General features: G+C 44.3%; 1 protein-coding gene across 1 annotated transcript; it reads right to left on the bottom strand.

Annotated features, from left to right (window-relative positions):
- Positions 1 to 592: 592 nt before the first annotated feature.
- Positions 593 to 1,237, bottom strand: CLDN34 (claudin 34). The gene has a single exon (XM_005229456.1). It carries the CDS (start codon positions 1,235 to 1,237, stop codon positions 593 to 595), a length of 645 nt encoding a protein of 214 aa, XP_005229513.1.
- Between the last annotated feature and the right edge of the window lie 13,658 nt (positions 1,238 to 14,895).

Here is a 14,895-nt window from a genome sequence, read left to right as displayed (position 1 = left end):
AAAATAGAAGCATTAAAGACACAGCTCTTTACATGCCCTAGAGGAAGAGGAGAAACTGGGAAGACCTTTGTAAGATAATTCAGGGAAGACTTATTTGACACAACCATGATGACACTCATGTTATTGGTATTAAAAGTCCTGACTTCTTACAAAACATACTTCGATACAGATGTAATTAAATAAAGGGCAAAATAGTTTAGTACCAACAAGGAAACAAGTTCACATGTAACACGTGTTATTTCACATTTTTCTAACAGGGCAGTTAATTCAGAGCCAGCTCTTTGAGGATGGTTAATATCTTACACAACAAATAAATTAATAATGTTAGTATATACAAAAGAGGACAACTGGTAAAATGTAGTCAGAGTTGCTGCTCAACAGCAATTATCACAAAGATGAACCTCTGGTCATATGTGACAACTAAGGTGGTAATTCAGCTGGTTCATATAACAAAACAGTGTGGCTACTATAGACTAAAATTAAATTTTGCAGTTCCTTGACTATAAAATCACTCGTGCTGCTGTCCTTATCTCTTGACTAAGCTCTTGTTCTGAAACAGCATGGGGGGCTGGGGAGGGAAGGATTTATCCTGTCAGGATTTCATGATGGTGTTTGCGGTTACTGGGAATCTGTATGAAAGAGAAAAAGTCCCACTTAGCAGCAGGAGGATGACAGCTACAATCCCGATAGGAACAGCAGCACCAGCTTCCTGTGCCACTGGGCTGGAGGGCATGTAGTAAGAAGGAGGAAAAGCGATGCTCTGGTTGTGCATTACAGAATAGAAATTCCAGCTCACGGGAATCAGGACACAGAGACCAGCGAACATGTAGAAGAAGCCACCCACTAGGAAGAAAGGGGTAATGAGAGTTTTGTGAGTGATTCCCATATAAACATTTCTCAGAGCAAATATTGTGGCGGTCAGTCCCAGCAAGCCCATGAACATGGCAATCATCAGGAGACCCTGAGCAGCATAAATTTCATGGGGGATGGAGGAGTCGTAGTCACTGAATTTATGGCAGAACTGTTCTCTGTAGCCAGATGAGATGTGAAGGTAACTGATGAAGCAGACCTTCCAAATCCCCACCCAGGCGATGCCAGAGGAGATGATGGTGGTGTTGTCCACGTGCCACACTCTCCATTCCACAATTCCCATTGAAACCGTGCACAGGATCCAGCCTACCGTACCCAGAACGAAGGCGGCTAGCTGGAGGTGCGAGGTGCTCACCAGGGAGCTCATCCTCTGAAAGTCTACTCTGTTGCAGACACGGTTGTCATGTGAGGAGAGAGGCACTGGAAAGAAACAGTATAAAGTCACAAAGCCAATTATAGTTGGGGTGAACAGGTCAACCTGCTGGTGAAAAAGAAAAAGCAGGAGAGAATACATGTACAGAGGGAGGGTTAGGTAGTTGCCTTTCCTCAACTGTAATGATTTGTTGAAGTTTAATGTCCACAGACAAGTAACGTTTAGGTTTTAATTCTCTATATGTCATTGTATCACAAGGAGAAGAAAGAGTCTCTGATTAGCTCCCATTACATTCTCCTTTTTACATTCAGAAAAGGAAAAATGACATCTTTTCCCAAGTTAGTTTCTTCCTTGGTAATTAAACATTGTTATGGTTCAAAGATCCTTATACATGTTACGTATAACCGATCAGGAGCCCTAGGGTTACTGGCTAGTGGAAACTAAATCTAACACAATCCTCAGGATCCTGACTGTTGCAAAAGACCTTACACAGCAGCCCCAGGAGCCGCACTCCTCTCTTCTGGCAGCTGCGGTTTGGGCGCAGCAGCCCATCCTGAACAGGTGCTGGGTTTGTGCTGCCCTTACCCAGAGCTGCTGGGACCAGCGTCAGGCAGAACACGCCATCGTTCAGAGGCGTGAGCAAATCCAGGCCACGAAGTATAATAACAACCACTGAACTTCTGCCATTTTTAGATTGTTTAATCGTGAGTGCATTAGCAGAAACACTTGAATTAATCAGAAGTGCAATGCTCTGTGCTGGGGCTGGAACCTGGATGGGATGCTATTGCTTTCCCACCCTCAGACTTTATAACCAAGACTTCTTCAGTGTTTTCCCTTTGCAAATCACTTGTTCATAACCTGTCCAGCTTCTGCAGTTCAAATCATCCTGATGCTGTGGTGGAAAACATTTTAGTCATTTAGCCTAGCAAAAGATTTTAGGTTTTCTTGCTGACTGTACATTCTGAGTGCAAATTAGGGTTTTATTCTAACAATAATAAAAAACCCCTGTTGATCTCCCATGTCTTTTGTACAATCTTCTGAACAATTATAGTAATGATCTGTGATCAGAGAAGATGTGGTCTTGAATTTATTATGTAGATCTGAAAGTGTCTAGCAATCTTTATATTTTATAGCTTGTCTGAAATACCTTTTTTCCTGCTCCCATTGCATTCAAGACTGAAGAAATACTGTACCAAGTTCACTCTAGTAATAAGAAGATAGATCTGCAACTATGTTTTATTACTAAAGCAGTAACTTCTCTCTTTACTTACCTTAAACTAGCAGATTCGGTTGGTGATACAGTCTAGTTGCAAAAATCAGTCTGTGGAAATCTTAAATAAAAAGTATCTTTGTATCAGTATGGCCTTAAGCAAACACTCTCTGTCCATCTTCTCACACCGCTGCCTACTATATGCTCGTTTCAGTCCTGAAGCTGATGCCAGTGGTAAAAGGATGGGACAGAGTGGGTTTTGACACCAGCTAAACACAGTAACATCTGCAGTTTTATCATTTTGGCACTTCAGAATTCATTTATGTATCTCCGATAGGACTGATTTCCTGTGGGATGTATTAGTCTCCATTGTTGCAAATGTACATTTCATCCTTTCCTGCATGGAGGAAATTGCTCTGGAATAGCCTCCTGTGTTTTTATCTACTTAAAACAAAACTGATTTATAAATGCTTTCTCAATCTGCTACATTATTTACAAAGTGGCTATAAACCCCCCTATCTAATTAATGGCTGTTACCAGCCCTACAGGAGAGCAGCCCCACAGGACAGTACGAATGGTTTTCTTCCTGTCCCAGTTCCACACCGAAACGGTGCCCTTTTGGTACGTGGCTGGTGACAGGACAACGCTAGACAGAAAAGGACATGACCCAAAGGAGCCCTGTGCTGACGTCCTTCTGCTTCTGTTTGAGTCAGCTGAGCCCACAGAGGCCAAACCTGAACCGTATTAAAATCCCCTTTTGTGCAGAACCCAGATTTCTGTAACACTTTTCATATACATCATAAACATTCATTTAAACAACTTGCTGATATCAAGGTCATAAAAGACAGGCGAGCAGCCCAACCCATGGCACCGAGAGCTGTTCAGAGTGTGATGTCAGTGTGTATCTTCATAGACTGAATTTACCCACTTGCCTGCTCACAGAATTAAATGAAATTGTATCTGTGATTACTGAGCCCTCTATCAAACCTTCATGTGCCAAGCTGCTTAGAGTGGTGTCCAGAACTGAATTATAAAATTAAAAAATAAGAGAAGTTCTCTTTTCCCTGTGAAATTCACAGGGAAATTCACAAAAAAAAAAGCAAACGTGCAGGGTACAAGAATTCGAGGCTTATACAAAATTTCTGAAAACATTGGAGAATAGCCAGCTAACAAAGATGGGCTTTGGATGAGGTACCCAATGTCCAGACACAAAAAAATGCTTAGGTAGGAAATTATTAATTTTGGCTCATTTCTCCACACCCTGGCCACTGGACCTTATTTGATCTAACCTGGTATCACTGGCTTAGCGAAATATCAAGGTGAGAAAGAAGTACTTTTGAGATCGGTGATGAAATCAAATTGCAGTTCTCATACTTGCCCGGTTTGAAAAATCAGACAGAAGCCTATACTTATGACCTCATGGTATTAAGATTCAGCAAGAAAATAAGGAACAAAACATCAAGGTGAAATAGTTGCAGGAATTTGCTTGCTGGGTGAGAACGTGCCAAAATTAAGCCAAAGGTCTAGTTTGTGGTTCCAGCCCCTATTGCTATGGATATTAATAAACACGCTATGGGTTTTGCGGGTATCGTGGAAGGAGAACAGGTACGTATCGCTTGCGGGAAGCATTGATTTGAGAGGAAGACTTTGGATAAAAACATGTTTAGTCTCGAGTGCGTGACGCAAACCCTGAGCCAGAGCCCTGCCGCGGGTCGCAGCGCCCAGGGGATGGGGACATCGCGCCGCAGGGGTCCTGCCGGGCCAGCAGCCGGGCCACGCCGTGCGCCTGCCAGCGGACAGCGAGCAGCCGGGACCCCCGTTTCCCCCCGGTTCCGCCCCCCCCGCCGCGGGACGCTGCGGGACGCAGCCGCAAAGCCCCGCCGCCCGCCCGCAGCAGTAGGCCGGGATCGGGCTGCAGAGGGCGCCCCCCCGCGGCTGTCACCCGTCTCCGCCGCCGGTTCGCCGTGGGGCCGCGGGGCGGGGGGGGGCGCCTGGCAGCGCCGAGCGGCCGGGCCGAGCGCAGCGCCGGCGTCGCCCCCCTCCCCCCGCCCCCCAGCGCGGCCCGCGGTGGCCCCGGGCCCGGCCCCGGGAGGCGACACCGGCGCTGAGCTCGGCCCCGGCACGGCAGCGACATCCCTGCGCGTCTGAGGGGCAGGGGGATCCCTGCCGGCGGGATCGGACCCGCCGCTGACCGGCCATTTGCACCGAAAAGCGAAGAAGAGATTTTGTTAATAAAACCGTTCGGCCTCTGTGCAAACGCCCTTTCCGGCCTTCTAAGAGAAAAACGGGAAAGTTCACTCCCTGCATGTTTAGAGCTATATAAAGGGATAAAATACAGTTTACAGCCCAGATCACAGAGCAGGCTATGCTAACGCATACAATATTGGCGTAATCTGTTGGCTGGTTTCATACTGTAGTAATTATATAAATATTCTGAATTAATTTAATTGGTATAGTAAGATTACCTACATGGTCTGAATAATACAATGATGTAACACCGTCGCTACATGAAATTTCCTAAGGCGAATGAACTCATAGACAGTCAGCCACAGGTCCTCTGAATAATTAGTTGGTGTAACTGGCATGTGGTTCTTCATTTGGAAGCTCACCCAGGGCTGCAGATTTCAGCCTTCGATATTTGCATGCCAGCTATTTCACGGGATGGAGGCAGCCTACAAAGGCAATCTTGCCAGAAGGAACAAGCTGGATCTACGCAGTGTTTATGCCAGTGGACAAAAAGCCCAAGAAGCAAGAGAAATGTGTTAATAGGTGGCTATGGTTCCACCTCTCAGTGTCCCATGATTTCATCAACATTTTCATTTAAAATCAATTTGGTCCAATCCAGCAAGCATTCCAGCAGCTTCTGGGGACAGTCTTCGGGAAGTCTAGAAACAATAGCTAAAAGGGAAGGGCTGCTTCTACAGGCACCTCACCTGATAGTCCCTAGCTATCATTTTCTCTCTTAACGCATCTTTTCCTTTCTTGTATTTGGAAGGGCTTTCCTTCACGGATGTACTTCAAACTACATACCCTACCTGAGTAAAAGCAAACTGTGAACTTACTAGCATTCAGTGGGAGTTTGCACAAAGAAGACAGAAGCTAACAGTAGGAGATGATGCACGGTAGTGAGTTCATCCAAATACAGTAACTTGAAGGATTCTTTTGTCTTTATTGCTTATTTTTATTTAAATCAAGCATTGCACAGTGAGCAGCTGTTTGTGAAAACATGTTGAACCACTGCCCCTATACTTCAGGGAGAGAATGAGACAGGACTTTCCCCCTCTTACGTACAAGAAACATATGAGGATGCCTGGAAGCTGCGTTGACTTTCCTACAGCTGCAAGTTTACTTCTAGGAGGAAAAAATGGAAGCAAGCTATTCTCTCAACTGCCAAGCAGTTTCAGTAGAGGGATTTTTGGGTCATCTGTGCATCAAGGTTACCTTTAGAAAGAATAAAATGAAATGCTGTAGTCAAAGAGGTAAGGTCAGTTCTTTGTGGCCACAGTCCCACCTTCTGATGTTCTGAGCAGCAGGAGCAAACAGAAATGGAGCTATACTTGACATTTTGTCAACAATTCCTTTTTTCCAGTAATTGCTGGTGACAAAAGGCTGGGGCTATGATATCAGTTCTCAGAATGGAGGAATTTAAATGGCACCAAATGCATTTCACTTCTGGAATTAATACCAGGTCCTCTGAAAAGCTGTTTTGATTACATTCAGCAGACTATATCCATCAGCTGGGTTTCAGATCTGCTTTCTAAAACTCAACCTGTCTTTAAGCTCCTGAAACAAAGATTTAAAAAAACCTGCGGCAAATACAAGGAAAAAAGCTAGCATACTATCTAATTAGTGCATTTAAATATAATCGGGCCTTTCAGGATACTGGGTCTCAGACTCCCTCATGGGGTGAGGGCCTGTGCTGATGTCCAACTTAAAGGGTGGCATAAGAGAGTGCACCCAACCGTGCAATCACCTGCAAGATTTGTGTTTAAATGCATCATTTCACTGAAAGGTTCAGGGCCAGATGGCACTAGCTTTCAGCACCAGGGAGGGAGTTTGCCATTTAGTATAGGTCCTTTAGAGGTTGGTATGTGCTAGGTAATACACCCCCCAGCAGCAGCAGCTCTTCCCCTCTGGGACCTAAAGCACCAGGTGGAGCTGCATGGGCCAGCCATCAACACCTGGAACGTAAGATCTCAGCCACAGAAAGAGGCTGCAGGGAAATGTGAGATGGAGCTGGGGCTAGTCATGTGCATTTGTGGAAGTCTTACATCAACTGCATGATCTTTGACATGATACTCAAAGACTGTACTAATGCTCTAGACCCTTGAGTTCAGATGTGTCTAAAAGAGAACTTTAGAAACACTTTTTATCCTTCTGTCATCACTTTCAGCATAGCTCTGGCTGAAGTGTGGCTTTATCTCTAAGGATATCTTTTTGCTGTGGTCCTGACCACAAGAGTTGCCAGCAGTGGCTGCTAAATCAGTCTATTCCTAGCTTCTTCAAATGCCATTTAAACAAAGATTCTGTGTGGCAATTCTTTTGCTCCTGTTTTCCTAGATACAAAGTTAGCTGCATTTATGACCCCTTCCTTGAATACAGTCTCCCTGACATTCATGAAGTCTTGAACCCTGCTGTCTCAAGTTTAGGTTTCAGCTCACTAACATACCCATTTTCAATTAGAAAAGACAAACTAGTAAGGCATAGAGTCTTAAAAGTCATTACAGAATTAAATCTCCAGATTTAACACAGTTTATGGCCCCCTTCCTCCCAAATGCCAACATCCAGTGTTACGATCTCTGCTGCTTCCACTTACTGTTTCCAAACAAGCAAAGCAAAGCCATCTTCCCTTCTGTTCCACCCAGTAAGAATACACTGAAATTTAGCTGCGTAAAAGTTCATTGCCTATTTCAGGGAAAGATTATGTTTGATTTGCTTTGATGGTAGGATGAAGAGAAACCAGTAATTTCTATATATTCCTCACCATTTTTTCAGGCCCTAATTTTACATTTCTATGGTTGAGCCCACCTTAAGCTCTTGTTAAATAAGGAAGTGCTGCAGGCTCCTAGGTAGTGAGATGGCAGTAGGCTTGACCCAGGACCCTGATGACACCATATTATCATCATTTCTACAGATTGTTTCACCTGTGCCTTCAGGTGAGCTCCATTTAGAGCCTAAGTAGAGCAGTTTAGGGACGTGCCAGGAATGACAGCTCCCAAAACCCAAGGCACACTGGCTGTGTTAAGATAAGATCCTCTCAGGAAGCTTCAGAAAGCAGAAGGAAGCCGAAAAGCTTGCCTATTCTGGGTGTCTGGCACAGAGAAGAGTGCTAAGGGGTCAGAAGTGTGACTAAGGCAAACACATCCAGGTCCCAGAGAGCTTACTGAGTACCAGCTGGGGGCATGGGGAGATGTCACCCAGGAGGAGTCACTTTCCACCAAAAGAACAAGAACTAATGCTGGCTAGTCCCTGTGGGAGAAATGAAGAATGCCGGAAGGACCCAGAGCATCATCCTGGAGGTGCTGCACGAGCACCTGGTCAGGAGGAACAAGCATCACCTGCGCCAACTGCATAAGGAGCTGCCTACAGGAGGGGGAACTGGCAAGCACGTGACCTGCGCACAGCAACCTGATGATGAGATTTTCTTCATAGACACCGTGTGGGTGGTTGAAAGGAGAGCTTTCTAGAAGGACAGGAGACAATACTTTTTTTTTTTTCTTTTTCTTTTTTTTTTTTTTCCTGGTAGGTGATAGCACAGCTACAATAAAATACACTAAAAATGTAACAACAGAAGAGCGAAGTATGACTCTCCCTGCCTGCAGCCTGTCTGCCTGTTGAAAGATGGTTTTGTATTAGGAATTCTACCGCAGCTTGTAACCGCCTTGAAGAAAAAGTTCATGATAAACTCTTCTCTATAAAATAGGCACAAAGTTATTTTTCCCTGCTCATGTAAGCAGGAATTCATTTATTTCCATTTATTTCATGTTTTAAGCAAATATTTTTGCTTTAGATGTTGCCAGGCACTGCATGCATGTTGAAATTAACATTCAAATCCTGCTTTTGTAAAGTTTTATAGCCTAGATGCAGATTTATTGGTCTATACTGAACATGGTTTACTAACCAAATTTTTTGTTCAATCTAAGTTTTGCAGCAGATAGGGAGTTTGAAGAAACCCAACAGCATAGTAATTAAGAAGGTCTCTTTTTAGCAATATCCCTATGATTTAATGCTTGAAAACTTAATTCTTCGATTCCCAGCTGGGAGAACATTCTTTATAGGAAACAAATAAATATTTAAATCTCTCTCCATCTGTTCTCTATCAGCACTTCATAAAATAAGTCATATGAAAAAAAAAAGAGACTTACTTCTGTGAGTCTGAGGGTTGCCTAAGGCTTTGAAGCAGTGTCAGCTGGTTATAGCAAGTTCCAGAAGAGAGGTAGAAAAAAATGCCCGTGCAAATTGTCTGACTTGTTACACTACCAAATAGGTACCTCACAGCTCCTTGTCACTCTCCCACTAAGTCAACAAAGATGTAGGAAGTCAGTTAATCATTAACATATTACAAAAATATAAAAGCTTTACCATATGACATTTTTTCTAATTGCTCTAAAACACTTACTGGAGTATATAGGTAACTCCCAAGGAAAATGCAGTTTTCTGTAAGACACTCTTTCAGAAAATTTGCCTTTGTGATTACATGATTTTCCAGCCTGTGACCACCATGATGCCCCAGCCTGACAGCCTGAAGGACACAGAATTCTCATCAGAAAGAGGATGAAGTGATTTCATCACCCTTTCTTCTTTGTTAGAGTTTTCCTCCTGTATTTATGCAACCCCTCCATATTAGTGCAGCTCTGCAGTGGGAAGAAATACAGGGTGAGAAGGAGGAGGTTTTTGCAAGGAGTAAACTCAAGCTGAACTGCTCTCTTGTTGAGCTGTGGTTGGCAGCACCCATACTTTAGTACAAATAGTACCATGCTTGCTATCTCGGGTGCTTTTTTTTAAAATAAAAAAACAACATGAATTTTTTAATATATTATGTTGTTTACTTTGCTTTGTGGTTTTCCCGTTGTGCTGGTTTTGGCTGGCATAGAGTTAATTTTCTTCACAGTAGCTCCTATGGGGCTATGTTCTGGATTTGTGCTGGAAACAGCATTGATCATACAGGGATGTTCTAGTTACTGCTGAGCGGCGCTTACACAGAGCCAAGGCCTCTTCTGCTCCTCACCCCACCCCACCGAGCAGGCTGGGGGTGCACAGGGAGCTGGGAGGGGGTACAGTGGGGACAGCTGACCCCGACTGACCAAAGGGATATTCCATACCGTATGGCATCATGCTCAGCATGCAAAGCTGGGGGAAGAAGAAGGAAGAGGGGGACGGGACATTTGGAGTAATGTCGTTTGTCTTCCCAAGTAACTGTCACACATGATGGAGCCCGGCTTTCCTGGGCATGGCTGAACACCTGCCTGCCGGTGGGAAGCGGTGAATGAATTCCTTGCTTTGCTCTGCTCCTGTATGTGTCTTTTGCTTTACCTGTCTTTATCTCAACCCACCAGTTTTCTCACTTTTATTCTACCGATTCCCTCCCCTACCCTGATGCAGGGGGAGTGAGCGAGCGATTCTGTGGGGCTGAGCTGCTGGCTGGGGTTAAACCACGACACCCATGAATGTAAACAGTGGTTCTTACAAATGGCAAAGGAGTTCCTAACTCTGTTCTGGTTTCTCCTCTTTGAAACCTGGAACAGACCATGCTAAATGTCAAATGATGCACAGGCTCCCACAGTGGGAGGACATTTCCAGGGCTGGCATTGAAAGATGAGGAAGTTTATTTCATGGAAGTATCCTGAAACAGGAAGCCCTCACTGAAAAATTCTTCTCACCTGTAACACGCACCATGGCTGGTCATCGCCACCACTAAAGAAGGCTGTGCCTGCAAAATGGCATTGATCCATATCCTTCAGGTTTCTGCATCACCTTTAATCCAATTCCCCTCCTCTCTTGCTGTATCTTCCAGCTGATGCCTATCCACTGATTTCGTATGCAGGTAGTGCAGCCTGGTAACACAGTCTTTTGCAGCTCACTGGGCTGGATCTCCTCTCTGGCTGGTCACAACTAGATGGTATTAGTTTGTTGCGCAGGCAAACTCAACTACTCTGGTTTTGCTGTTGCGTGGCAAAAAGCCAGGACACGTATACACCCCCGTGGGCTTGTTATGTGTTAGACGTGAGTATGGCCTTTTGTCACGGTGATGGGTCTGCTGATTTGGAAGGACAGCATCCTTGGGCAGTAGGAAGCTAGAAGATAGATTCCTTTTCTTGGATTTAATAACTGTGTGAGACAAAATTTGCAGGCAAACCTATCGCTGATTTTACATATGAAGCTGCTGCATGCAGTCTATTTGACTAACCATGCGATGGAAGCGGCACCCCCTATGCTACTCCCAGAACAACACTTCTTTGCCCCCCAAATTCTGTATCTGACCTATTTCTTTCTCAGACACAAAAAAATCATTGTGATGTTTTAAAGATTAAATTATATAGAAAAATAATAATTTCGATATATTTTTCAACTGCCATCAGTGCAGTGAAATTTAATTCAGTTGCAAATCCACAGTGCTTAGTCTGTGGTAACATAACCAGCAGCATAAGCACCATTACATTGGTGAGAAATACAGTACACAAAAAAGAGAATGGAAGCAAGATAGGAAGCAAATAACAATATTAAGTGTTTTTTCTTCTCAGTATATGATTATGACTTCTATATACATGTTCCTTTTTAGTGTATTAATGTCAAATTATTAGGAAGCAGATGGAAATTAAGTTGGTGACTGCCTTATTTAAAAGAACACATTTTACACATCAAACTTTATTGTTCTTTGCATGCCAATGGTTAATACATTTTCGGGCAGAAAACATTTGCTTTCTTCCTCCTGTGGCCTTGACCCAAAGCGCATTGAAATTGGTGGAATAGTTCTGCTGACTTCAAAGACCTTTAGATCAAGCCTGGTCCCTTCTGTGGTTTACAATTTCATTGTTAAATACCACAGAACAGGAAATATTTGTTTCAAGTTATTTTTCCTTTCATTTGCCACATTAAAAAAACAGCCTGAATTCAAGATGCCGTGCAAGATACATTGCCCCATGAGTGGTACCAAACCGGCAGCAGACAGAGCCCTTAAACAGCTCAGTGGCTCAGGTACAAGTACTTTCTTGCGTTTTGTTTTGGGAGAAAGTTTCCTTCTCCCAGGAAACACAGCAGTCTCCCTGCACACAGCTTGCCAGTCTGTGATCTCTGAACTGGAGCAGAGTCGTTGCATCCTCACTCTTTGTCGCCGCTTGTCCTCAGCAGATCGTCAGACCAACACCTCTCCAAATACAACACTGAACCTAAGTGTGGGCCTCTGAAACCACAGCTCTAGTCTGAGGAAAATACTTACATAAGCACCCTTTCTACCTGTATACCTTTATGGCCAAACTAAGTTGTCGTTCAAAACCTGGGAAAGTCAGAGATGAGATAAACAAACAACTCTACCAAACTCAACACAACTCCCATCACAACGTGCTTCACAGCCCAGTGGCCCAGCGGCAGCGGACTCTGCCTGTTTCGCTCATGCCTCTTTCAAACAGGGAGCACAAACAGATGGTCAACACAACGTTAAATGACATCAAAAAGCAGGAGATTTAAAAAAACAATGTGTTTTCTGAGAGTGCACGATAACTTCATTGCAATTGTTGCCCTGCTGTTGAGGCTCATCCCGTAAACAGGCCACTGGACACCTCCATAGTGTGTCCAGTGTACAACTGGATGTACAACTGTTGCAATAATAAACACTCCAAAGCAAGACAGGCTTTTGAAAGGGTTAAAACTCCTTGTACTTCATTGTGGATGCCTCAGGAAGGGGGAAGAAAGCTTCCAAGTGAGGGGCTTGGGAGCCCTCCAAGTGGGTAAGCTCAGTGCTGCTCTGCAGATGGAGGTGGCCAGCAGTGGTGGGATGGACAGGTCACAGCAGGACCCTCCCCTGACACAACCCGGGGCAGGAGAGTTCCTGTCATAGCATGGCAAAGGGCTCAGTTGTTAACCAGCTTGACTTTTGCTTTTAGAGTGGTTAGCCCTCTCTTTGTCCTGCCAGGTCTGGCTAAGGCTGGGAGCGCGTACCAGCCGGGCTGCCTCTAAAGAGAGGCACCTGCTCCGAGCTTGATGCGCTCCACAGGGAAACACTACACATTATCAGGTACTCCATCCCAAACTACATTCACCCTGTTCATAGCTGCCAGCGGGTGCTGCTTGCTTTATGGTTGATCCCATCTTCTGGGAGGTTCGCTGGCTCCAGAGAACGTGGCAATAGTTTTGTTGTGCTACTGCCATTACGTTGTTGCATTTTTCTGGCTTTGATTTCTCTTCTGTCCTGTGAAATCCCAAATAAGCATCCAAAATGCTCAGTTGCTACTATCCTCTGTGTTAATTCTGTTTATGATTTTTCCGTTCCCTGTGGGTGAGATTTAAACATGTTTTAGTCTAAAATTTCAGTGGACTCTGACATCAATATGAGGGACGTTTTACATTGTCCCTCCTAGCAAGAGAGGTGGTGTTCAATGTTCAGTTTAGGTGCTGGAAGCTGGAGAGCCTGTACTTCACCCATATCTGAACTTGCTTCCTTCTGAACAATCTTAAACAGCACGAATATCCCTATCAGTGGTCAAATACTTTAGTGCTTCTGCTATCCAAAGTATGTCAGACATCTTTCGTCCACCATCAACACCACCAGTAGCATCCCTGCTAACACACTAACAACTCTTTTTATCCGTAACTTTTCCTGGAATGCCCTTACAACTGAACTAGAAGGCTCGCAGAACCTTCCTATGAAGAAGTTGACCCTTTTTACTATCGGTCAATTAGAAACAAGTGGGAAATGGAAACGCACAAACTACAGCTGCCCAGATGATCTCCAGCGTGGGTGATTCAAACATTTTCTTCAGAGACCAGCAACCATAGATCCTCTGGAATGGGCTCAGTATTAGTTTTCGAAGCACATTTGAGATGAAAATTATAGACTTAATACAAGGGGGATGATTTCACTGTGATCATGACTCAACAAGGGGCTGATTTAAAAACCAAGAAAATTTATCTTTGGCTCAGCAAGAAATCGATGTTTTTTCCTGGAGATGCAGAACGTAAAAGCTTGCATGCACAAAATGAAGGGCTGCTAAAATTAGATGCACTCTTGTGGTTTGGGTAGGCTTCTGGTTATTCCCAGAGACCCAAAGTAGGTCACTCGAAGCTTAACAAAGACATTTCCCTCAGACTTGTTGACATTTTAGAGCTAGTGGAAAAGACCACCTGATGGGAGGATGTTATCAACATGTCACACTTGGGTGTGACAGCTGGGTGCAGGCAGTGTTTCTGCACTGCGAGAGCGTGGCAGTGTCACAACGCCAGGCTTTTTTCGCTTCAATGGAGCTGCCTTAGCAGCTTGTTCTTATCAGCTGTTAGAAGCCACAGGAAAATCAAATTCCCATAAATTTTCATTACAGGGAACAAAAGTAAAAGATCAGTAGAAACCTTTAGCGGGTAACATATCCTGGGGTTTTTAAAGCTTTACAAAGCAACTCCCTGCACAAATCACGGGGCACTATTAAAGAACCACTTTAGGAGAAATATGTGAATCACTCATTGCTCATTAGCTGATCGTGGCTATGACCTCGGCTACAAGATCTTCAGGATCTTTACTGACACCCTAAGAGGGTCTCTGTGCCTTTACCCCCCTCCCTGGTTATTGTCACAGCTGAACAATGACTGTGGTCTTTCAGCTGACCAACGCCTTACTAAAACCGATGCGGTTGGAAATAGATACAAACGTTCTGGCAAGACAGATCACAAATAAAACAGGATTCTACAGAAAGCAAAATCATTTTTTATGAACTACCTTCTCACCACAAGCAGGGCACCAGTGGGGAACAGAAGATGCGGTTCCGTAAAGAGCTCCAGATGGGGCAAATTTCTTAAAGGTGTGAAGGGCAGCTGCTTTTCAAAAGCATTTTATTGCAGCGACTCTCCCTCAGAGGTAAGACAGCTCTACTTTTTATCCTTGAACTAGTCTGTCATTTACCCGGGCACTGGGGCAAAGAGGTGTCAAACTGCCCCTGCCTTCCCTGAAAGCACTCCATAGCCAGCTTACAAATTACAAGGCAGATTTTTAATTACAAATTACAATCATAGGAGATGAAAGGCCATCGACCCTGTGACGATGTGTGCTCCAGCACACACTGGGGACAGTTTCAAAAAACGGAGGCAACCACCTGGAAGGGGCTGATGAAAAAAGATCAGCTTTATGTTGGCCCAGGGAAATGTTTTTATGGACAGCTAAAGTTGTCAGTACAGGCACACTGGTAGGAGAGTCGCCCATATACGACACATTATCTCAGAAAACATGAAGAAAAACAAA

Source organism: Falco peregrinus, chromosome 4 (genome assembly GCF_023634155.1).
Source record: "Falco peregrinus isolate bFalPer1 chromosome 4, bFalPer1.pri, whole genome shotgun sequence".
Taxonomy (NCBI): domain Eukaryota; kingdom Metazoa; phylum Chordata; class Aves; order Falconiformes; family Falconidae; genus Falco; species Falco peregrinus.
This window is presented reverse-complemented; position numbering and strand designations above follow the sequence as displayed.